This window comes from Natator depressus, chromosome 7 (genome assembly GCF_965152275.1).
Source record: "Natator depressus isolate rNatDep1 chromosome 7, rNatDep2.hap1, whole genome shotgun sequence".
Taxonomy (NCBI): Eukaryota; Metazoa; Chordata; order Testudines; family Cheloniidae; genus Natator; species Natator depressus.
The window spans coordinates 113487515-113510721 of record NC_134240.1 but is presented as its reverse complement, the minus strand read 5'-3'; the positions used below and the strand labels follow the sequence as shown (position 1 = coordinate 113510721).

At 40.7% G+C, this 23207-nt stretch overlaps 1 protein-coding gene across 2 annotated transcripts; it reads right to left on the bottom strand.

The window, feature by feature from the left end:
• Positions 1–4466: 4466 nt before the first annotated feature.
• Positions 4467–22944, bottom strand: ZDHHC6 (zDHHC palmitoyltransferase 6). Of its 2 annotated transcripts, XM_074960054.1 has the most exons (11): positions 22858–22944; positions 21531–22017; positions 19316–19407; positions 16239–16398; positions 15087–15248; positions 13420–13473; positions 10892–11059; positions 6892–6933; positions 6252–6397; positions 6119–6162; positions 4469–5022 (listed from the first exon to the last, which is right to left on the bottom strand). In XM_074960054.1, the coding sequence occupies exons 2-11, from the start codon at positions 21795–21797 to the stop codon at positions 4919–4921; spliced, it is 1239 nt and encodes a 412-aa protein (XP_074816155.1). In that variant the 5' UTR covers positions 21798–22017; positions 22858–22944; the 3' UTR covers positions 4469–4918. The 2 variants fall into 2 exon arrangements, with proteins under 2 accessions (XP_074816156.1, XP_074816155.1); XM_074960055.1 differs by lacking the exon at positions 6119–6162 and having other exon boundaries at positions 4467–5022.
• Positions 22945–23207: the final 263 nt, after the last annotated feature.

Below are 23207 nucleotides of genomic sequence, written 5' to 3'. Positions count from 1 at the left end.
GTGGCAGTAGATTAGCTACACCTAGTAGCATCATCACTAAAGTGCTATGGTAGTACAGCTGTGTTGGTGCAGTGCTTAAATGTAGACCTGCCCTTACACTTTCCCAGTGCCCCAAGGGATTTCTGGGAATGGTTTCCTAGATGCCTACCCCACCAACTGTAGCAAAAATTAATCTTACCTATAGCAAGCTTGACACCAAGGCCCTTGGCTCTTTGGATGTATTGACATGAACTGGGCACAACTGGGATGCGTAGTCAATATGTATGCTCTCCTTTAGCATGCAAGGCATACCTGTTCATGCCACAACCTTCCAAAGGGGGTGCTAATGGTTAAACCAACAAAAGGATGGGCAACAACTTCCTGGGAATCATGGAACAGCTTCTAGAATTGGAATCTCCTTACTCCCACAGCTTTTTTTTCCCCACAAGAGACACCTCTCTACATTCTTTCAGAGGTAGTAATGGCTAGTCTATATTGCAATAAACCTGCAGCAGTGAGTTTCAGAACCCAGGTCAACTGACTCAGGCTTATGTTATAGGGCTAAAAGTAGCAGTGTGGACAATCCAGGCTTGGGCTCAAGCCTTGCCTCTGATTTCCCCCTACACTGGATTTCAAAGCAGGGGCTCCCTCCCAAGACAACGTCTACACTGCTGCTTTTAGCCACATAGCATAATCCCAACTCTGAGCTGCACTACCATGTGGCTCTTTTTATAGGGGTATAGATGTACCCTAGAAGTCAAGCCAGTTTTGTCAAACACTCTGATTTAACCTAGACCCCTGATCAGGTGGTGAGTCTATGCCTGCTTAAAGGATACTGTTAGGGTTGACACTCTTTCATGGTGCTGGGTTGTCACTTACTGTCCCAGAGAAGCTCTAGTGTAGTTGAGATCACCAGGACTTTGGGGTGCTGGGGTTGTATTACAGTAACATCTAAAGATGGGCCCACTAGTGCTGCATAGTGGACAACTAAGTAGTCCCTGCCCCAAACACTTGCTGTTTTTTCTCCACCCCAGAAACATAACTTGCTCAATGAACTTCAGTGTGAGCTCTACCTCAATACCAGAATGCATTAGAGGCTAAGTACAGCTCATCATGGATTTTTCAGAACTTTCAGCACCCAGGCTGCTTAGTGTAGGTGTTCCAGGTCTAGATGAGAGTCTCTGCTTCAAGAGTTCTGGTGGCTTCTGCATGTGCTGTCAAGTCTAAGTGCCTTCTGTACCAGAAGAGGATTGCCACACTCTGTTTAATATAAACAGTCTTGAAAAATGACTAGCTCTTTGCCCAGGATGCTACTTGTTGCTATGCAGAAGATTTGACCTACTTATCCCTTCCAAAAGCAGGGAGTGACACTCATGCCTAGGGCCCCCACCAAATTCAGTCCATTTTGGTCATCAGATTTTAAAAATGAAATTTCATGATTTCAGCTCTTTAAATCAGCAATTTCAGTGTTATAACTGTAGGGGTCCTGACCCACAAAGGAGCTGTGGGGGCAGTCACAAGGTTATTGTAGGGATTGCAGTACTGCTCCATTTACTTTTGTGGTGTTGCTGGAGACAGCATTGCCTTCAGAGCTGGAGAGGAGCAGGTGATGGCCACAAGCCCAGTCTGAAAGCAGAGCCACCACTACCACCAGCAGTGCAGAAGTAAGGAGGGCATAGTATGGGCACTCAGCCAACAGCCACTGCTCTCTGGCTGCCCAGCTCTGAATAATGCAACTCCCTTTTGGGTCAGGATCACCAATTCTGAGAAACAATAGTCCCCCCCATTAAATCTGTACAGTATAGGGTAAAAGCACATAAGACTAGATTTCAGTCCATGATGTTTTTCATGGCTGTGGATTTAGTAGGGCCCTACTCATGCCTCAGTCACAAGCCTTATCTACCATGAGGTAGACTTTTCCAGAACATAATTGCCTGCATGTTGCTTTCTGTCCCTTTGAAGTAGCCAGTATTGGCCACTGCCAGGCAGGACACTAGATTCCACAGACCACTGGTCCAATCCCATGGAGCCATGTTTGTAGTGTGATTTCTTCCCCCCACCCCTGACACCACTGGGAGCTGTTGAAGTGAACTAAAACAGCTACTCAATTTTAGAACCTTTGTTTTCAAAATATTCTTCCTTCCCTGTAAGTCTCCCTTACATTATGAGTATGTAAGGGTCAAGAGTGAGAACTGCTTTAGCTTGCAGTATATTGCTACTGATGACCCAGAAAGGGATACAAAGATCTGAGAATTATTTAACTTTGCATTCCATCAGGTGCATGGTTCCATCTTCTCAGAAGGAATAGCTTGAAACCCACACAGGAGCTGAAGCAGTGAGGGTTGGCTGGCTGGCTGGCTCTGAACAGGCAGCCTGCAACTCTAACCCTGCCTCAAATAAGAGTTAGCAGTTGTAACATTAACAGAACTACTTGTGGGTTTATTTTGAACTGTTTGCACAAAAATCTCCTGATTGTTCTTTGCAGTTCTAATTCTCAGGGTCTACACTGTCTTGTGTTTATAGTAAGTGGGGGAAGGTGGGTATTAACTCACATGTGGCTTCTTCAAAGATGCCTGACACACACTACCAAAACTTATTCTATCCTGTACTCTGCAGGAATGCCAATGGGAAGTTAGGGTACTGCAGCAAGTTCCTTCCATCTTAAAACAAGTTTTATCAAAGCAGGGAAAAAAACAAGCAAGTTGTTCCTACTGCCTATAAGGTCAAATTCTCTTCCCTCCCTCCATGGAACTCTTAACCTACTCCAAGAGTAGGTAACACTGAGATGAAGTTATGACCTGACTCTCTAGGAGTAGGTCATTGCACAGGAAAACTACATAGTTGTAGTTACCATTTAACATCCCTTCAGTAAAGAAATTCATACTTGAAAACCAACCATGTTTTATGGTTTTGAAAGTCTTATTAGGATTTAGATGATCAATAGATGGGTAGCCTGTATGCATAGTTTCCTTTGGTGAAACTTGGACTGCCTACTCAGTTTTCATTTAAACAAATTCCTGGCCCTTATTGTTGTACAGACCTTCATAAAAGGAACATTGAATAAATGTAGGGAATTATCTCCATAGGCAGAGATTTGAACAGTCCATTCAACTGACAAGTTCATAGCCTCCACAGATCCACCCACACAATGCTACAAACTGAGCATCTTTTGATACAATGAGACACTTTAGCCAAGATCTGCTGCTTCTCTAGGGGACATTAACTGCATTCTTCCTGCATTAGTCCATGGAATCCTGTTTCTAGCTACAGCCTAGGGCAGCTAGGAATGCAGGCTAGCTAAATGGGCTCAGAAAAAGACATTCAAGTGAGTCACTGCAACCAGCTACAGCTGTCTCAATTCTCTACTAACCATGAAAGAAGTCTCTGAGCTAGGGTGCCTGGCAAACATTGCAGAAATTAAGGCCCATCAAGCAATCAGGCTCATGCCACTACACACCCTTATGTATAGTGTCATCAGAACCCCTCAAATGGTTGAAATCATTAAAGTAAAACCTAGCCAGAGTCAAAGGTGGGGAGGGTATATCACAGCAGTAGACAAGTATAGGAGTGCTCTTAAATTTGTTTCTATTATATAGTGGCCTGGCTGTCTACATATAGCTTTAACTCAGTGCTTCCTAATAGATGACTATTGGGGATGATCCCAGAAGGAGAAGATGGTTCAAACTGGTCCAAACTGCTTCTACTTAAGGGACTCAAGGGGGTCTAATGACACTCTCTCAGCTCTCATCCCCCTGCCACTGATTTGACCAACAGCTCCCAGAACAGCCTCTAGGAGAACAAAAAACCCTTGCTGGCTTTAAAAGGATTCCCACTGGCTACAAAAGAGAACTCAGACAGTGGAACTTGGAGGTGTGTTAAGTAGCTAAGCCTACCTAGGCTATCATTATGGAATGTTTAACACTTTAAAACATGCATCCTGCTTAGCATAAATCATTGGCTGAGGGTTTTTTTCTAACCGCTAAATAAAATCACTTTGTAGTAAGAAGGATGTTAATCACCAATCACAGGATCCCAAAACCTGTTGCCCTGCAGGCTGATAAACAGTTGATCTATACGGGGCAGTGGTCCCAGTCCCAGCCTAGGAGTGAAGGAATTATGAAATTCCACCCTGAGACAAGTAAGGGCACAAGGCCCGGCCCCTGTGGTGGGTGCTCCGACCAGAGAGGAAACAGAGGTGCTGCTAACTCCATTACTGTGCCGTTAATTAGGTGGACTTTGCTCCCTTACCAGAGTATACAGAGGACATTGGTAAGTTAGTAGTGGAGAATGTTTCAATTCTTGATCTTCCTATCTCTAAAAGCTCCATCACTGTAAGTTCCTTTCAGATCCCGATCTTTTCCCATTTTTGCACCTGTAAATTGACCAGTGTGACATTTTAAACATTTAAATGCACAATCAGAATACACATCTACAGAATACACATTGTTTATTTGTGATTGACAAAAGTCACATTATTAAAAGTCACGGGTAGCAAATCATACTTGCATTTGAATTCAAAGTTGACTCTATAGCTTTCAGGGGGCACTTGGGACACACAGCCAAGTAATATACAAAGGAAAAGCGGCATGCATTAGCCACAGATACTGTTGTGGAAAAATTTAGAAATAAAAGGTCCCTCAGTCTGCAATTAAAAAAATCCTTCATTTAAACAGTAAAGAAAACACAATCAAATCTGTCCTACGGTGGAAAAACCTTTGTATCTCAAAGGCATCTATGTGGAATGGCTTCTTCAGTTATAAAAACATTAATAAAAATATATGCAAACCATGGCACTAGGGTACCCTTTAATTATGAGAAAAAGAAGTCACTTTCACACCATATTTCCTGCATAAGTCTAAAGTAATATACAGAAGATTTCAAGTAAAGGACTGTGGTCTGAAAGGAACATTTCCATTTATTCATAAAGATGACAAGACAGCTATCTATTTTTCTTCTCTCCATCCAATGGTTGATCCATTTCAGAGTCATACAGGCATTTTTCCACACATTTCCTTGGGAACCAGCCTCTGACTCTCATTCCAGCTGGTGGTAAGAAAAGATATATCAATTAGCTATAATATAGCATTTACCAGGGATCCTCCTGTGTATTCATTCTAATGGATAAACATCATGTAATCCTCAAAATGCAGGACTTGACATTACTCACTCTGATGACTGGCTTAGGATCAGTGTTTGGAAAAGTTTACTGGAGTTACATGCCAAAGCATGTCTAGCCCTAGGCAGTCTCAAACCTTCCAAGAAAGGCACACATCATCATAACTTATCCCCATCTTTCCTTGTTTCCAGTCTGATTCAGAGCAGCCAACATTTGGAACTTAGACATTTCTATTCTGAAGCTGCTTTTCCATTATAAAGTATTAATTCTTAACTGTTTGAGATATAAGCTGCTAAAAAAAGTCATTGGAATTTAAGTACAGATGGAGTTACGTATAGCAAGATGACAGTCAGAACTACCTCACTCTAAAATCTGATACAACTTGTTAGAAATTAATTTTCTGTAGAATTAACACTGTTTATAGTTATGATGGTTCATAAGACATGGACTTAGAATCAGTCTTGATTCAGGGACACTAACAAGCTCCAGATGTTGGAGCAGTCTATTTGCATTTGGTATATATATATATATTTTTAACTAAACTATTTATTTAGAAGGTTTACAAATCATTGCCCTCTAAATACCAGAAATAAAATGATAACCATGACAACAGGGAGGGTTTTTTTGTTCGGAGAAACATGCAGTGACATATTCATCAAATCTCTGTTTAATAGGGTTTTACCAAATTACAGAATGAGCCTCTTAATACCATCCAGGATATGTTTCTGTAGAATTTATTAAACAGAGTGAAACTACAGACTTTATTCCTTTATAAAACCTGGAGTACCTATCAGATGTTAATAGTCAAAAAAGTTGGATCGGTTTGCTGGGTGTTTTTTGCAGCTGAATGTATGTCAGTTCTATATTCTGAGGATTAATATTTACTATTTACCATATTTTCATTAATGGAATTATCTAATTTATGTTTTTTATCCTTGCACGGTGCACCAACCTAGACTATACTGCTAAAACTGTAACACAGATTTGCTTCTTGAAAAATAATTAAAAGTAATTGCTTTGTACCGTCAGAAGCTGAGTCAAGAACTTTGTCTCCATACATCCAGTGTCTGAAAAAGGTGCAAATATATTCATTAGACAGTAGGGCTAAGTCACACACACTTCTCTCCATCAAGTTTAAATGTATAAAGCCACTAACTTTAAGCCTCTAGTGGCCAAAATCAGATCCCCTTTCCACAGTGCAATTCTTGGTTCTTCAGTGCATGGGGTTGTGAAGAATGTTTTGACACCTTTAGTCACAGGGCAGCAGGCACCACTGTAATCTTCTACTGCTCGGTACCGCACCTGCCAATTTAAAGAGATCACAGTCGTGTTGTAGTGCAAGAAGTCACTCCTTTGCTGTCAGTCTCACTTTTCCATTAGCCTTAATTTCATACTAAAATCAATTCAAGCATACTGAGAATCTGATGTGTAATGACAACTACTGTCACAGCCACTCTAAAGTCTATGTTAACCGTTTAAAAAAAGAAGATTGGAGTCATCCTTATCTTGTATTGTCATGGATGCATGTGTGTGCCTTGGGTATATAGTACTTGACTCTCCTGCTTATCGAATATAATCTAGAGAGTAAGAATTTAGTGTAAAATGAGATCAATATTTGAATTAAATAGGATTGCAGCTCTCTGTTTCTGTGAGAAATCAAAATTTGTATTTCCAAAGTGTTAAACTGGATGGGTAGAATTAAAGCTCCATTTTACCAAGAACTACTATACCAGTAATAACTTACATTTATTAACATGGGAAACATGTTAGACTCCAAGCAATACAGAAATACTTACACTTCTTACTCGCTTGTCTGCTTTTTGTTTCAATTGCTCTATCTGCAAAAGATTATAAACAGGAGTTTAAGGCGGCATTTAGTATAAGAGCACTTACCAATTTTAAATACAAACTAAATAGTACCCTGAAATCTATTTCCTCTCATTTAAAGTCTATTTATGGACACTCTGCTTTAGAAGCTTTATCTGTGGGGTAAAGCTGGATTTAAGAGCTGAGACCTTCATGGACTTTCCTTTTCTCTATCACTATTGTGTCTAAGGGCCCGCTCCCATTCCCATTTGTTGTTCATTCCAATGAACAACAAAATCTAGTTGACTTCAGTGATGCCGGGTCACCAAATTGAACACCTCCTTTAGTTAGCACTATTGACATTTAGCCATCAAATAGTTAACCCATCCATTAGTTAACAGATTATTATAAATGTGCACAAGAACTAAAAAAGTCTGATCCCAAACCCATTTTCATTCACAATGCAGAAGATGACATTTACCGGTCCAAAAGGAAGCACACTTACTGAACGATCAAGAAGACTGGGCCTTGGCTTTAGTTTTAGTGTATACAAGATGTGAGCATACATGGATTTATATAGAGGCCATATGATATTTTGTCTTATTATCTCTCTCTTTCTTAATGATTCCCAACATTCAGTTCACGTTTTTTGACTGTTTTTTGATTATGCGTATAATTGGGATTATGTTTTCCAATGTGCATTACTTTACATTTATCAACATTGAATTTCATCTGCCATTTTGTTGCCCAGTCACCCAGTTTTGAGAGATCCTTTTGTAGGTCTTTGCAGTCTGCATGGAACTTAACTATCTTTAGTAGTTTTGTATCATTTGCAAATTTTGCGACTACACTGTTTACCCCTTTTCCCAGATTCTTTATGAATATGTTGAACAGGACTGGTCCCAGTACAGAGCCCTGGGGGACAACACTATTTACCTCTCTCCATTCTGAAAACTGATAATTTATTCCTACCCTTTGTTTTCTATCTTTTAACCAGTTACCAATCCATGAGAGGAACTTCCCTTTTATGCCATGACACCTTACTTTGCTTCAGAGTCTTTGGTGAGGGACCTTGTCAAAGGCTTTCTGAAAATCTAAGTACACTATATCCACTGGATCCCCTCTGTCCACATGCTTGTTGACTCGCTCGAATTCTAGTAGATTCCTGAGGCATGATTTCCCTTTGCAAAAACCATGTTGAGTATTCCCCAACAAATGATGTTCATCTATGTGTCTGACCATTTTGTTTTTTTACTATAGTTTCAACTAGTTTGCCCAATACTGAAGTCAAGCTTACCGGCCTGTATTTGCTGGGATCAACTCTGGAGCCCTTTTTAATGTGAGCCCTTTGGCATCACATTAGCTATCCTCCAGTCATTTGGTACAGAAGCTGATTTAAATGATAGGTTACAGACTACAGTTAGTAGTTCTACAATTTCACATTTGAGTTCCTTCAGAACTCTTGGGTGAATACCATCTGGTCCTGGTGACTTATTACTGTTTAGTTTATCGATTTCTTCCAAAATGTCCTCTAATGACACCTCAATCTGAGACAGTTCCTCAGATTTGTCACCTGAAAAGAATGGCTCAGGTTTGAGAATCAGCCATGAAGACTGATGCAAAGAATTAGTTTAGTTTCACTGAAATGGCCTTATCATCCTTGAGTACTCCCTTTAGCATCTCGAACATCCACTGGTCCCACTGGTTGTGTAGCAGGCTTCCTGCTTCTGATGTACTTAAAAAAAAATTGCTATTACTTTTTAAGTCTTTGGTTAGATGTTCTTCAAATTCTTTTTTGGCCTTCCTAATTGTATTTTTACACTTCATTTGACAGAGTTTATGCTCCTTTCTATTGTCCTCACCAGGATTTAACTTCCACTTTTTAAAGGAGTTTCTATTCTATATAAGTTCTTATACCACACTCATCCCCACAGCATCTGAATATTTCCAGATTCTCACAATTAGATTACCAAAGGGATCCTTTGGATTGCATGCCTGCTTTATTTAATAGACTCATTTTAAGCGCTCTTTCCCCTGTGACAAAGTTCCTCCTCTACCTTAGTGGGTCTTGCGCTTATTGGCAGATTTGCTCACCTTGGAGCTTCACGACAGCCCTCAGTTTGGCCGTTTTCATGAACCCACAGTCCAGGTCAACTCCTGTGTCTGACCAGGAGTTGGGAGGTTTGGGGGGAACCTGGGCGCGCTCTCTATTCCGGGTTCCAGCCCAAGGCCCTGTGGAACGCAGCTGTCTAGAGTGCCTCCTGGAACAGCTGGGCGACAGCTACAACTCCCTGGGCTACTTCCCCATGGCCTCCTCCCAACACCTTCTTTATCCTCACCATAGGACCTTCCTCCTGGTGTCTGATAATGCTTGTACTTCTCAGTCCTCCAACAGTCCGCGTTCTCACTCTCAGCTCCTAGTGCTGTCTGTCTTAACTGTCTCCAGAAGGTTCTTGATTGTTCTGGAACCTTCCTGTTACCTGACCCAGGGAAAAGGGACCTACTTAACCTGGGGCTAATATATCTGCCTTCTATTACTCTCCTGTAGCTATCTGGCCTGACCCTGTCACACCCCCCAGGCTTAAAAACTGATCCATAGTGGGACATACTAGTTTGCAATTATAAGTACCACTTGCTTTACCTACACCTGTTCTAAGTAAATACTGGAGAGGTTAGCTTTTATTGTCAGTGTAGAGGCAAAGAAAGTGTTTAGTATCAAATAATAAAACCAGAGTAGCTCCTCAGGTAATTGTCACTTTTGATGGCTGTCTTTCTTAGCAGACACCAAGAACTTGAACTTCCGCCTAGAAGTCCCTTCATAACAGGGTAGAGGCACTTTAAAGGAGAGGTGCACAGGAAGTTTACACTGCTGATATCCATGCTATAACTATTTTAATGGATTAATATGGTCAGTGCCTGTCAATCCATTAGCATTCACAAGGACAAAATTTACAATTTATTCCATTATGTTAAAATGAGATGTCGATATTTAAATGTTGCAAAACAAATACTACATGATAGTTTTAGTAGTAGCAAAAAGAATAATTTATAGCTATAAAGATAAGCCCGCAGTGAAAGAGTGAATTACACTGTTAGCAGATACTGCTTCCTAGGGCTGAGCAATTTAAAATACAGGGTAATTTAAATTAGGATAATAAGATATAAATGAAGAGATGCTTCCTTAATCAGATTATGAAATAAAATAAAAAACAACAACAACACACTTTTGTTAAGTGAGGCTGAGTTAATCAAAAGTCTTATATAAAAGTGTGAAGTATGAAAATAAATGGTATATTATTCTGCACTGATAAATCTGTTATACTGTTTACAGCATATTTAAAGTTTCATCAAGGTATACAAGGCAAAAAGTTAAAGATTTATTTACCGAATACAGTAGTCATTTATAAGAAAAATAAAGGTCTTCTAAAACTTTTGATATACTTTTACACTAGACACCCTATTTCTATATCCATTTTCTCTGACCAAACAGTTCAATTGGAGACGCCGCAGAAATCTGAATAGGTTGTACTGGAATTGTGAGGAAAAGTTACACACACAAGTTAGATGGGCAATGACGACTAAGCCAGCTGGAACTGCTACATTTAACGTTTCTTGGAAGAAAACTGAGGGTAGGAAGAAAAAACTCACGCACACCTTTTATTCATTTTTTCAGTAGGAATTCAATTTAAATGAAAAATAGAAACAGATTTAATCCATGCAAAATAAAGTCAAGTATAGCGACACTTAACAGCAAACATGAAGTCGTATGATGGGCATTTAAAGTTCTTAAACACAAAATTAACCATTTTGAATCTACTATATTACAGCTGGGGGAGGATTTGACAGAGCTTATATTTCCATTGTATCTGTGATATAGTTAGCTGTGTGTGGGGTTATTTAAAAACAGATTCATAATGTGTGAAAGTAAGCAGACATCTGAGGGGTGTGTGTAAGTGGAAAATAGTGGCGAGATCTGAGAAGAATACTTACTGTCAAAGTATATTGATGACAGCTTTCTCTTACTGGCCATTCGAGGCCATCTCCCTCAGGAATCCCTGACCACGTAAACACTTGTTTGAAGTTCTTCCATTTACTTCCCATGTCATAAGGAAAAATAAAGATCTCTCCCGTTTTGTAATATTGGATTCTGTCTTTGGCCTGCACACAGAAAACACATACATGACATTAAAAAAAACAAAAACCCCACAACACAACATGACTTAACAGCAAAAATTAAGTGTGCCAAGAGTAGGGTTTTACAGGCCCTACAGTGCCATAAGGCCAAGAATGTGAGAGAGACCGTGAAATCCTGCTAGAGTTTCCCTAGTTTGTGACATTTTATAGCCTCGTATACAATAATTGTTGTACTTTGGAATGTGTTTTACTCTTTTATAGTATCCGTACAGTCACCGGGTGCATGCATGCATATGCATGCACGCGCACACACACCCCCACACAGCATGGCAGTCGTGCAAGGAGGCTCTTGCCTCATTCCCTTCACAGATTCCCAGGAATAATCCACAGGGGCTTATGTCTGGTCACAAACCTGCTTTCTTTCCACAGTGAAGTCTCCTCCACCCCAGTCTCCCACTGAACATGAAAATGGCCATACTGGGTCAGACGAATAATCCATCTAGCCCAATATTCTGTCTTCTGACAGTGGCTAGAGCCTGATGCTTCAGAGGGAATGAACAGAACAGGGCATATATTGAGTGTTCCATCCGGTTGTCCAGTCCCAGCTCCTGGCAGTAGAGCACATTCCCACCTCCTGCCTGAGTCTGGCTCCAAGCCTCTCCATTAGGCACAGTTATTAGCCCGCTCCCAGGCTCTGCTCAGGCCCTCTGCATGCAGTCAGCGGGGTGCACAGGCCCCCTTCTTGGGCCTGTGTTCGTTGGACTCTCAGGCCAGTCCTCCAACAGGTTCCCCAGCTGCTTCCCTGCTGAGCCCTTTTCAGCAGCAGCTCTCTTCCCTTTTCCCCTGGTTGCAACCACTTCCCTTTTTGTAAGGCCCAGGCACCTTCCCTTAAGTTCAACTGGGCAGCAGGTAATCAGTCAACGGTGCACGGGACCCTAGACCCTCTCTTAAAGGGGCCAGTTACCCTATGACACCTAGCAATAGCATCAGTTAGATACATCACTGATAAGCAAATATTTGGACCATAGTGTGAGCTAGTTTTAAAAAGGCTGATGTCTGGCCAATTTTCAAAACTTGGTACAATGTGTTGCATAACTTAGAATTCATGGACTTTTCAGATTATATCATAACTTTCAAGATGTGTGTGCAGTTTGGTATTATTTGAAATAATGTCCACACCTCTCAAATGATTTCACATACATGTACATTCTAAATTTTCTCTTTTATTATCTAACGACTTTTAATTCTTTAAGTAATAGTGACATCTAGTGGTAGTCACAGAAGTATAAAATATATTTAATACTGCACAGTTTGGGCAGTTTGAAATTTAAACAGATTTCTGTGGGTGTGTAGTTTTCAACAGGAACATATTACTACTTTATGAAAACTGTACAATCTGTACTTGCAGAGAGTCTTACCACTATGACTCTGTGTTTGCACCCAGAAGGTTCTCTACTTCATTTTAATATGAAGCTGCCAGACTTGGAGCCTCATTTTTTATTTGTACCGTGGTTGCGCTGAAAGACTCAAATTAGGATTAAGGCCCAATTGTGCTAGCTTCTGTGCAAACACGTAGGGCCTTACTGTGCTAGGTACTATGGTAACATACAGTCCCTGTCCTAAGGGGCTTACAGTTCCATTTAAGACAAGAAATAACAAGTGAATGTGACAAACAAGAGGAAGTGGAAAGACGATGATAATAGGTCAGTTAGGTGCACAGTTTGGTGGTTCCAAGTACTTATGTTGTTTTTTAAAAAAAGTATCACCATCACTGACATCCTCACATTTTAGCTGTTGTTAGTTGGCTGATTTCTTGTTAGGTGTTATAGAAAAAGTGGGTCTCATGGAGGGATTTAAAGGCGGTGAAGGTAATAGCCTTATGGATTAGTTTAGGGAGGGCTTTCCATACTGAATGAAGTAGTCATAAAAGAAAGCACAAAAATACTTGTTTTAACTTATCTCCTAGATGAGGTCAAAAGTGGCCCCGATGCCAGAATGGGTGAGGGCGTGTGACAACAAAGTGGCATGCCTGGATAAAGAGATAATTGAGGAAGGTCATCTTTAGTTCCAGATACAGAGCCACACGCTTCAGGTAGTGCAACTGTCCAAAGGGAAATAATTTATTTTCCAGGTTCATCTCCTACGTCCCAAATAAAAGGGGCATAGGAGAGTTTGTCTTCTATTTAGGTATGTTTCAGTGACTCTTGGGTCCAACTGTGTTTTGTAGGCAAGTTTAAATCTGCGGTGACCTGAAACAATGTTTTACAGGGCAACAATACCTTGGTTTAAAGTCAGAGGCGCAAAATAATAAAAGAGAGATGAATATACTGTGCAGTAGTGTCATGATAGAATATACTGCAGGGTGTACTAGAATTAAAGCCTACCTTATCTTCAATCCATGATTCGATTGAAGTTTTATTCCTCAGAATGACTTTCATCTAAAAAAAGTAAAAGAATTAAAGGAAGTTGGCATGGACTACATCTAGGAAGTACATCAACCGGGCAAACAGTACTTCATTTAACTAACAGTCATTCCAACACCATCGGAAAATGTTTAGGTTAAAAGTTCATGGCAATTTATAAAATATTACAAATATCAACACTCAGCATGAATAAAATGTTTTCTAATCCCATCCTTATAGGGTGGATGTGTGATTGTAGCATGGTAGTGAAGATGTGGTGGCATGGGCTAGCTGCCCGAGTATATGCCCGCTGGGAACCCTGGTACGTACTTGGGTTTCTAGCGCATATTGAAGCTTATGCCATCACATCTTCACTACTCTAGTTATCCATGTTATTCTAAAATTAGCTTGCATATGCCTACCCCAGCTCCAATCATACCTTCACTTGCAATGTAGACATACTCTTAAAAAGGTATATTGTGCATAATAGGGGAGGCCTAAAATGTAATACTTTGTACTTGTACCACTCCTATCAGAAGATCTCAAAGCACCTGAAAAACAAAAAATTAATCACCACAATACCCATTATTATCTTTATTTCAAGGATGGGGACACTGAGACAGAGAGAGGTTAACTGATTTACTTTTTTGGGAACAGAACCCAGGACTTCTGACTCCCAAATCCTCTCTACCCATTAGATTACACTCCCTAAATTCTTCAGTGAAAGAAAAAAAATGATAGAAGGAATGAGGGAGGAAATGAAACAGCGCAAAAAGAAAAATTAAAAGAAGAGTTGCACACAAAGTTGGAAACAGTTTTAATTTTAATGCTAAATTCTGTTCCTCCTCTTCCATTAGGAACCATTAAAAAAGGGATAGATAATAATACACTAAATATCACAATGCCAGTATATAAAGCCATGGTACACCCACTCCTTGAATACTGTATGCAGGTCTGGCTGCCCCATCTCAAAAACTATATATAAGAAATGGAAAAGCTACAGAGAAGGGTAACAAAATCTCTCTCCAGATGAGATTAAAGAGACTGGGACTATTCATTTTAGAAAAGAGAAGAGTAAGGGGGGATATGATAGAGCTCTATAAAATCATGAATGGTGTGGAGAAAGCGAATAAGGAAGTGTTATTAACCCCATCACATAACACAAGAATCAGGAGTCACCAAATGAAATTAATAGGCAGCAGGTTAAAAGAAACAAAGGCAGTACTACTTCACATAATGCACAGTCAATCTGTGGAACTCATTGCTAGGGGATGTTGTGAAGGCCAAAGCTATAACTGGTTCAAAAATGAATTAAATAATGGAGGATAATATAATGGAGGATAGGTCCATCAATCGCTATTAGCCAAGATGGTCAGGGTTGCAACCCCATGCTCTGGATGACCTTAAGCCTCTGACTGCCAGATGCTGGGCCTGGACGACAGGGGATGGATCACTTGATAATTGCCCTGTTTTGTTCACTTCCTTTGAAGCATGTTGCATTGGCCACTGCCAGAAGACAAGATACTGGGCTAGATGGACCATTGGTCTGACCGAGTATGGTAATTCTTATGTTCATCAATTTACATCAATAACCACCCCAGTAAATCTTACAGCCTTTAGCTGTTTGTGACAAAAGCTGTTAAACTCACCTGGATAATAAACAACATACCAACTGCTATGGTTGTTCCTAATGCCAGTCCCAACGCGAATAAAGATGCAGCAAATGCAGACAATCCAAAAGGAATAATAGGAAGTGGGTCTCTTTTGGCTGCACTCATATCAATCTTTACAGAACTCCACCCAAAAGATATCTATTAATGGAAAATATGATTAAATTGTTGTTATTTTCCAATGCCTGAAACAAAACAAGTTACCAATAAGAAACCTGACTTCAAGCCTCTGCTAAGGTTTTTAATGCAGTAACAGTGATTCCTAAAAGACACACGCGTAGACTTTCTCAAATTTTTTCACACGTTTGTTCTTTGCCAGAAGTAGGTCTTTGTTAGATTAAAAGCTTATACTCTAGAGAACTACATACACTCACTATCCTGTGGACTCCATAGCAAGCTGGTCCTAAATTCTACAACAAATTCTCTAAATTCTGTGGCACACTAGTAGAAATTCTTTGATAACTTCAGATAAGTATTATGGTGTCCACACATTTTCTGTTTACAATATGGCACAGGTTTGCACCTGTAGGTTTAAAAAAACAACCTAAAATGATGAAGGGGGCAGGTCACACATCTACATGCTATTGCTTCGCGTTGCCTGCAAACTCAGCAGAGGTCCTTTTGCCAGTTACACTCAACTGGTATTTTCAAGCTTTTCTTCACAACCACGCAAGCTAGAAACAACTGTGTTTTAAAATGAAAGCTTAGAACTGGAAACATAATTCTGTGAAAAGGGAAGAATTCCATGGCAAATACTGCTTTTCTATTTGAATTTCTCTTGATTTAAATTAAATTGCTTTAGGTTATTTTCAGTCTTAGACTGTTCCTGAGATAATCAATCTAGTCTGTTCTTGAACACAAGGGAAAAATCTCCTGACTTCTGGCACCAGGCAGAAAAAAAGCAAAAGATGACTGACCTGGTCACCCTCCAAAGCATAAAGCAAAAAATGACCTGACTCCCAAAAGTGCTACCCAGAAGCTGTATCCAGTCAATAAAGAAACAAAGTGGGAGGAAAACACAGTGACTGTGAGGAATGACAGAAAAAAGGACAGATTACAGAGGGTTGGGGCACCTTTACTTCCACTGTTTACTTTAAACAATGCTTTGAACATTCAAATGTATTTTCTTACCCTGTTATAAAGCTGAGTGTACATGGTCATAACAAAAATGAAAGAAGCATGGATACATCCAAGTGGAGCTAAAAGGAGAAACAGAGTGAAGGATGCGTGATTCTGATACCCACAACAATTATTGATCCACGGACAATGATGGTCCATTTTCATCACACACCTAAGAATAAAAAAAATTTACTGTTATCATTCAAGAACTCTAATGATATTTCACTGGACTGTATATCAGAAGTACTTAAATAAAAAGCAAATTAAATTTCTGGCAACTCTCCCTCCATACATTAAAGCCTACTTGAGTTTCCTCTAAAACAGCCTAGAATCATAGAAATTAGAGAAGGTGAAGATTTAGTTGATCATCCAGCCCTCTAGTTTTCAATTTTTTAAACGACAATCCATGAAACAATCTCCATCTTTCCCCCCCGAGTCCTGACTCCCTGCTTTCCATGTGACAGCTCCAATTTTTGATTATGTGAAAAAGGTATTATTAGGAGAGTAAAAATGAAAATAAACCAATTTTAAAGCAATGGGTGTCGCTGTTCGGTTGGATGCGTTATTCTGTATCTTTAATTCCCCTCCCTAGGTGTGTACTAGATCTCTATGTTGCCTGCAGTGCCCACATTTCTAATCTGTCCAGGTCACTGCAGTTTCGTTCCATCCTCATATGTACTGGCTGCTTCTCTAATTTTGATCATATTTGAATTTACACGAAACACCTGGATATGACAGTAAACAGCTAAAGGATGCATAGGTCCTCCACCCACCCCCCCCTCGCAATTTCTTTTTTGTTTTCATTTAAAGGTACAACTTTAATTATTAAATGATAACTAGTTTCACAATAATCAGTTTCTAACAGAGCACCTTTATGGCTTAGAACTCTTAAAAAAAACAAAAAGGATTTTTCAACTCCTCTGCAGATGTAGAAGCGTCTATAGGAGCCACACAGGACATCCCCAGGCACTGCCCTTCCCAGTTCCTCTTTCTCTCTGTCCACGATCCCACTTGCTGTTTTTTTTGCTTTCAGCTCTGCCGCTGGTAAATACCACATTGCAGAGCCAATAGAGCCACCATCAACAAAATAGTGGACTATACAAATACCCAAAGTAAACAATCTGAAAAACCAGAGGGGAAAAACATTTTTCTTTAATCTCTTTCAGCTAGATTGTAAGCTTAATTGTAAGAACAGTAGATATAAAATTTGCATATGGAAGTGTCATTTTCAAAATTACAGTGTCCCGTTAAGTTTAGTTTAAAAGCTTCTGGAAAACCCACACACACAAATTGCACCGATTTAAGTTAAAATTAGTTTAAAACACTCTTTAGTTAAATGAATACAAACCCTTGTGGGCATTCATATATCAGTTTAAAATGGGTTATATTGATTTAGCTTGTGCCTACAGATACAAATTAAACTGCTATAAGAATGTCCATACATAAAGTTGCATCAGTTTAAGGAAATACAATTATAAGTAAAAAGAAAAGGAGTACTAGTGGCACCTTAGAGACTAACAAATTTATTTGAGCATAAGCTTTCGTGAGCTACAGCTCACTTCATCGGATGCAATGCTTTAACTCACTCAATGCTGTAGCTCACGAAAGCTTATGTTCAAATAAATTTGTTAGTCTCTAAGGTGACACAAGCACTCCTTTTCTTTTTGCAAATACAGACTAACACGGCTGCTACTCTGAAACCTGTCATTATGCAAGACAATTATAAGTGTGATTTTTATATGTATCATTGAAACTGTGTGTGTAAACCAGGTTTCAGAGTGATGGACTGGGCTCTAACAGACCAATATACTTCAGCAGTGTAAAAGAAACAGGTTCTGATAATTAGTTTGAGAACCATGGTCAATTCTCTGCAGCTAGTCCCCTTACCTTAGAAAAGTTTAGAGTTTACTCACAAAGTTAAAGTTATGAAAAAGTTAAGTATGCTCTACTGATTGTCTAAATTCTTCAAATATTTTCTTTTGTGAAAGCTTAACTGTTAACAGAACTTCATAGTTCAAGCGAATACTACTAAAATTCTGCCATCTCTTTCACAATCAATTGTTCTTGGAAAAAACAGTAACTTGTAGACAGGAGTCTAATTTTACGTTTTTTAAAAGAGGAATCATATACTAATGTACATACAATTATATCCCTCAGTTTCAGACTCCTTACTTCCTGTAAAGCACACAATGATGGAGCTCAACACAGCCTTGATAAAATGGACTCAATTTAACGCAGCAAACGTTAATAGAAATAAATCTATGGGTATGCTGTAACTTCCTTCTTTTATGTTCTCAAATGGTTTTCAGATCAGGCACTGCTGAGCTAAACAAGTGAACTGTAAATACATACTGTACTGCAGATGGCTACAAGTATTTGTGCATCTTTCAAGCCACATTCTCATCCAGAGCAGCTATTTGTGCTCTGACAAAACTATTTAAACTTGAAACAAAGCAACTGAAAGATTTATGAAGTGGCAGTTCACTGTGACTTAGAAAGTTTATACAATGGGTTTATTATGCTGAACCAGCAGGTTTTTGGGTATGCTTACAAAAAAAAAAATTAGCTCTTGTTTCCTGACAAAGATTTCACAAACTTCCAGCCCAAGATTCCCATTAAAGTCAACAGTTTATCCAGGAATAAAGATGGAAGAACTGGGCCCTCACTCAAATCAGCATTCCTGAAGTAAATGAAAAGTAGATGTTTGGGGTTTTTTGGGGGGGTGGGGGGAGAGGCTCACCAGGAGATGAAAGTTTCCCAGATGCTTTTGCCCACCCACCCCACTATCCAAATACTTTCCAATTTAAAAAATTCTTAATGGGAACTAATATTCAAATTAAAAAAAATAAGCATATCTAAAGATGGCTGTTTTAACCATATATGCTCTCTATTGTCAGAACAGTTAGAGAAATTCATTTCCATTTTCAAGCAGTGTATTTTGACATTGGAAACCAGCACACTGTTCTAAAAATGGAAGTTCCTGCACTATACACAGTGCAATACTCCAAACAGTAAACATGAATAACTCACCATTAAAATCATAAATTGCTTTAAGCCAAGAACAAAAAGGAACACAAGGAAGACTGTACCTGTTACATTTTCGGCAGTGGTGTGAACGTGGTGCCTTGTAAGACTGGCACACTTTACAGTACTGGACATACATGCAGTCCTGAGATTTTTCCTTTAAGCATAAGAAGAGGCATATCAGAAACAAATATGTAATTCCACTAGCAGAGTATGCCTTAGCACTTTCATACTGACTATGATGCGTCTGTGCTTTGCTTTGTCTCGGTGTGGTTGGTCTCCACCCTTTTTAAATGGTAGGTAGAAGGGTGTATGAGAGAAAACAACAAAACTTTTGGCTACCATTCCAATTAACTCTTTGTTAATTGTAATGCTTTACAAAAGAAATAAATTTCCGCCCGAAAAATGTAGGCCCTCACCCTGCAAATTACTCTGCACAAACAGGCTTCTGCGCAGGTCAACCTGTGTGGAACAACTGGCAGCGTTGAATCCTTAGAAATTTGCTTCTATTTATATCTCTGTTTTTCTCCCTCCTCTCTCAGCTCTGGACCAATCCGGATCCCGAAGGAGGTTAAAGCAACCCTAGGGCTGCTCTAATTTATGCCAACTGGTAATGGCCTGTAAGGGTATTTTATGCTACCAGTGATCAAGAGTGCAAGGAGTTCCAGCCAACCTCCCTGTCAACCCAAAATGCTCTCTAGAGAAAGAGAAGGGGCCAGAAGGGGGATGGCATAAAGCCTGTGATTTCCCTATATAAAGTAGAATGCCCAGCTACCCTGTTAGGGCAGCTTTAGGGTCCCCCTCCCTCACCTTTCTATTGAAAAGCATTGTAAAGCCAGAACCATGACCACCCCACGGGCACACTGGTGAATAAGATTCTGGCCCACTGCCTTCAAACATTGTACCTGGGGTTGCCAAATTTGTAATATTTAAAAACTGAACGCTAGCCTTTCCCTGAGGCCCCGCCCCGCCTTGCCTCTTCCCCCTGAGGCCCTACCCTCATTTGCTCCCCATTCCCCCCATCGCTCGCTGCTCTTCCCTTCTCTCCCACACCTATGTCCTGGTTGGGAGGAACTCACCTGCGAAGCGGAGGCTGGGAGCTGTAGCCAACCGACACAGGTACGAGGCAGCCCTGGCTAAGTAGGGGCTGGCGTGGGTGATGACTTGGCACCTCCCCACCTGCAGTAACCGGATTTCAAGTGTCTGGTCTGACAGGACACAGTCAGGTCCCCTTTTCGACTGGACTTCCCTGTTGAAAACAGGCCCCTGGCCACCCTAATTATACCTCTGCCCTTCGATTGTGTGTGAATACTTTTTCAATTAGCTTGAGGAGATTGTCAACTGAGAACAAAAGAAATGCAACCTCCTACCTTAGCTTATAGAAGTGTGTTGAACATATGGCCATGGAGCTGGATCCAGCCCACCTGATGTATTTATACGGCCCACATAACATATTCACATTCACCAGAATCTAACTTCTTTTTTTAAAATTAAAGCTAATTTTTCTAATCTTCATGACTGCAGATAATCTTCCAAATGTGAACCAAGTGTAATAGATACAGTGACGTCTGCATGAGTGTACAAACAGCCTGAAACAATGATTCAGAGAACACCACTGTTCCCTATTAATCTGATTGAAGTATCAACAATAAAGCCAACAACAACACTGCAGAGTCCACATGAATTATTTAACCACTCATCATTTTAGTAGATGGAATGGGGATAAAAGGTGGGACTGAAGCACATTGGATTGGAAACTGGGAGTTGCTGGAGCGAAGGAAATTCGGACACAAGAACAGAGAAGAGGGTAGAAACCGAAAAGCTGATGGCGAAGGAAGAGAAACAAAAGGCAGAGCTAGCGGATGCCCAAAGGACGGATTTTCTCACTGAGCAATATGACAAGAAAGCACTTACCAAAAAGACAAGAAATAATAATCAAACGTTTAATTACTACATAAAATCATATTCTCTTCCTTGATCTCTGTGGAAACCTCCTACTGACATCAGAGAATTTTCTATAACATATTTTGGATAGTATACTATCCTGAATTTATACACCAACGCATTTATTGTATTGAAATGGAATCCAGCCCTGTCCTTCCAATGAGTTTGACACTCCTGGCTTACAACATGCTACTTTCACAGAATTTCTTAATCTGTGCTGACAAGGCAAGCGAGGTTTGAGTTTAATTTCTGTATTGCCAGACTCCTAGCAAAGATTAATATTAAGATTTCATCATGAAAATTAACTATTAGTGAAAGTTTATTTTGTTTCCTTACCGGTTTCCATCCTAAAGGAACATATCCAGGGCCAATAAACATGGCATTGAAGTAATTGTAAAGAATCATGACGGTCCAGTTTATGAGCATGATGAAATTCACACTTCCTCCTGTTGTGTCCAAAGGCCAATACCACATAACAGCATCTATCATAGCCATAGTAGAACATATTGCTATCACACCAAGGGCTATGATGGGGCCCCAGTGACAGAGTCTCTTCAGTTCCTGGAGATTCTCAAACCTGATAACTGAACACAGTGCACCCATTTTGAAGAAGAGTATTTTCCTATTTCAAATAATATTCAACGTTCCTATTTTTAACTACAGTTTTCCATTTGTCATAAGTTTTCATATCTCCAATAATGGTCATGCCTCCAAATACCAGATAGTTAGCTGTGATCTAGACATTTCTAATGTTTGGAAGAGTCATCAGTTGTAAGAGCTCTTCACATCCATCTCAAGAGGACAGTTTGGTTCTCTGCTTGACCTAGAAACACAGAAATAGAATTTCAAAATAAATGAAAACAAAATGTGTTTTGTAAGTCAAGTGCAATGACAGAATTCAATGCACAGCCCGGGGAGTTGTGTTGTCACTTAAACCAAGTTCCTATGAAATGATTACTTTCCCATTGCTTTGATTTTATTGTGATATTAATGAGAGAGTACCTAGATCCTTGAATAGGTGTCTCTATTATACTTATAAAATGCAATAATATCTGTTAAAATCATGAAACACCACATCAGTCATTTGGGATAACTGGAAGTTCTCACAAGAGAACTACATCACAGGATTAACAGCTCAGTGCACATACAGCAGGAGACCAGCAGCCACTGACAGCATTTCTACTGAAGGGAAGCGGTCTCTGAAGAGCCAGAGAGGCAGTAACTGCGACAATAAGCAGCAGCATTCAGCAGGCCTTCAGCAGAGCCTGTCCTGCTCCCAGACCAGAGAGCTGGATTACCTTCTCCAGATGCTACGGTCAGACTATTGGGAGAAGACATTTGAGCACCCAACTCTGGCTCCCACATCCAATGGGGGCCCCCATCGCAGGGCCTGCCGGCCTGCCCGTCCCGGGTTCCCCTCACACCCGCGAGCCCAGCAAGGCAGAACTGCGTTTCCCGCGAACCGCTAGGAGCCGAGCCCAGCCCAGAGCAGGGAGCCGACTGGGGCCTCCCCACGCTCATTTCTGGATTCCCCCTGTAGCCACCCCTCCCCCTCCAGCCCTGGATACCCCTTTGGCCTCCCCACCCCGAGCAGCCTTCCCCTCCCCGCGCAAGCCCCGGATCCCCTTGTAGCCTCTTTCCCCAGCCGCCTCCCGCTGCTCACCTCAGCCCCTCCGAAAGCTCCGGCCAAGCCATGCCCCGCTGAGCGCTTCCAAACACTTCCGGGGGCGCTCTCACTCGACCCGGAAGTAAGACTCTTCCCTTCCGCCCTCACTTCTTTTTTTTCCGGCCCTGGCGGTTGCGCTCAGAAGTGGGTCCCCTGGGAAACTCTCCTGCCGATGTTGATTCCGGACGCAGTTCGTGGCCCCTGAGGGGAAGACTATTCCCTGGGCCTGGGTCGGGGACGCAGCGGGCAAGCGGGAGGGGGATGGGCAGCTCCCAGCGCTCCAGGGGAAGGCGGCATCGGGGCGGGGTCAGGGTCAGTGTCGGAACCATGGTCGGGGGTTGCCGATG

Bases quoted from the DNA above. Each gene is read 5' to 3' on its own strand.
- ZDHHC6 (XM_074960054.1), bottom strand. From the start codon at position 21,797: ATGGGTGCACTGTGTTCAGTTATCAGGTTTGAGAATCTCCAGGAACTG. The intron at 15,249-16,238 runs GTAAGAAAATAC...TTCCATTAATAG, and splicing joins ACACTCAGCTTTATAACAGG to ATATCTTTTGGGTGGAGTTC. The intron at 5,023-6,118 runs GTACAAAGCAAT...TCTTACCACCAG, and splicing joins TCTTGACTCAGCTTCTGACG to CTGGAATGAGAGTCAGAGGC.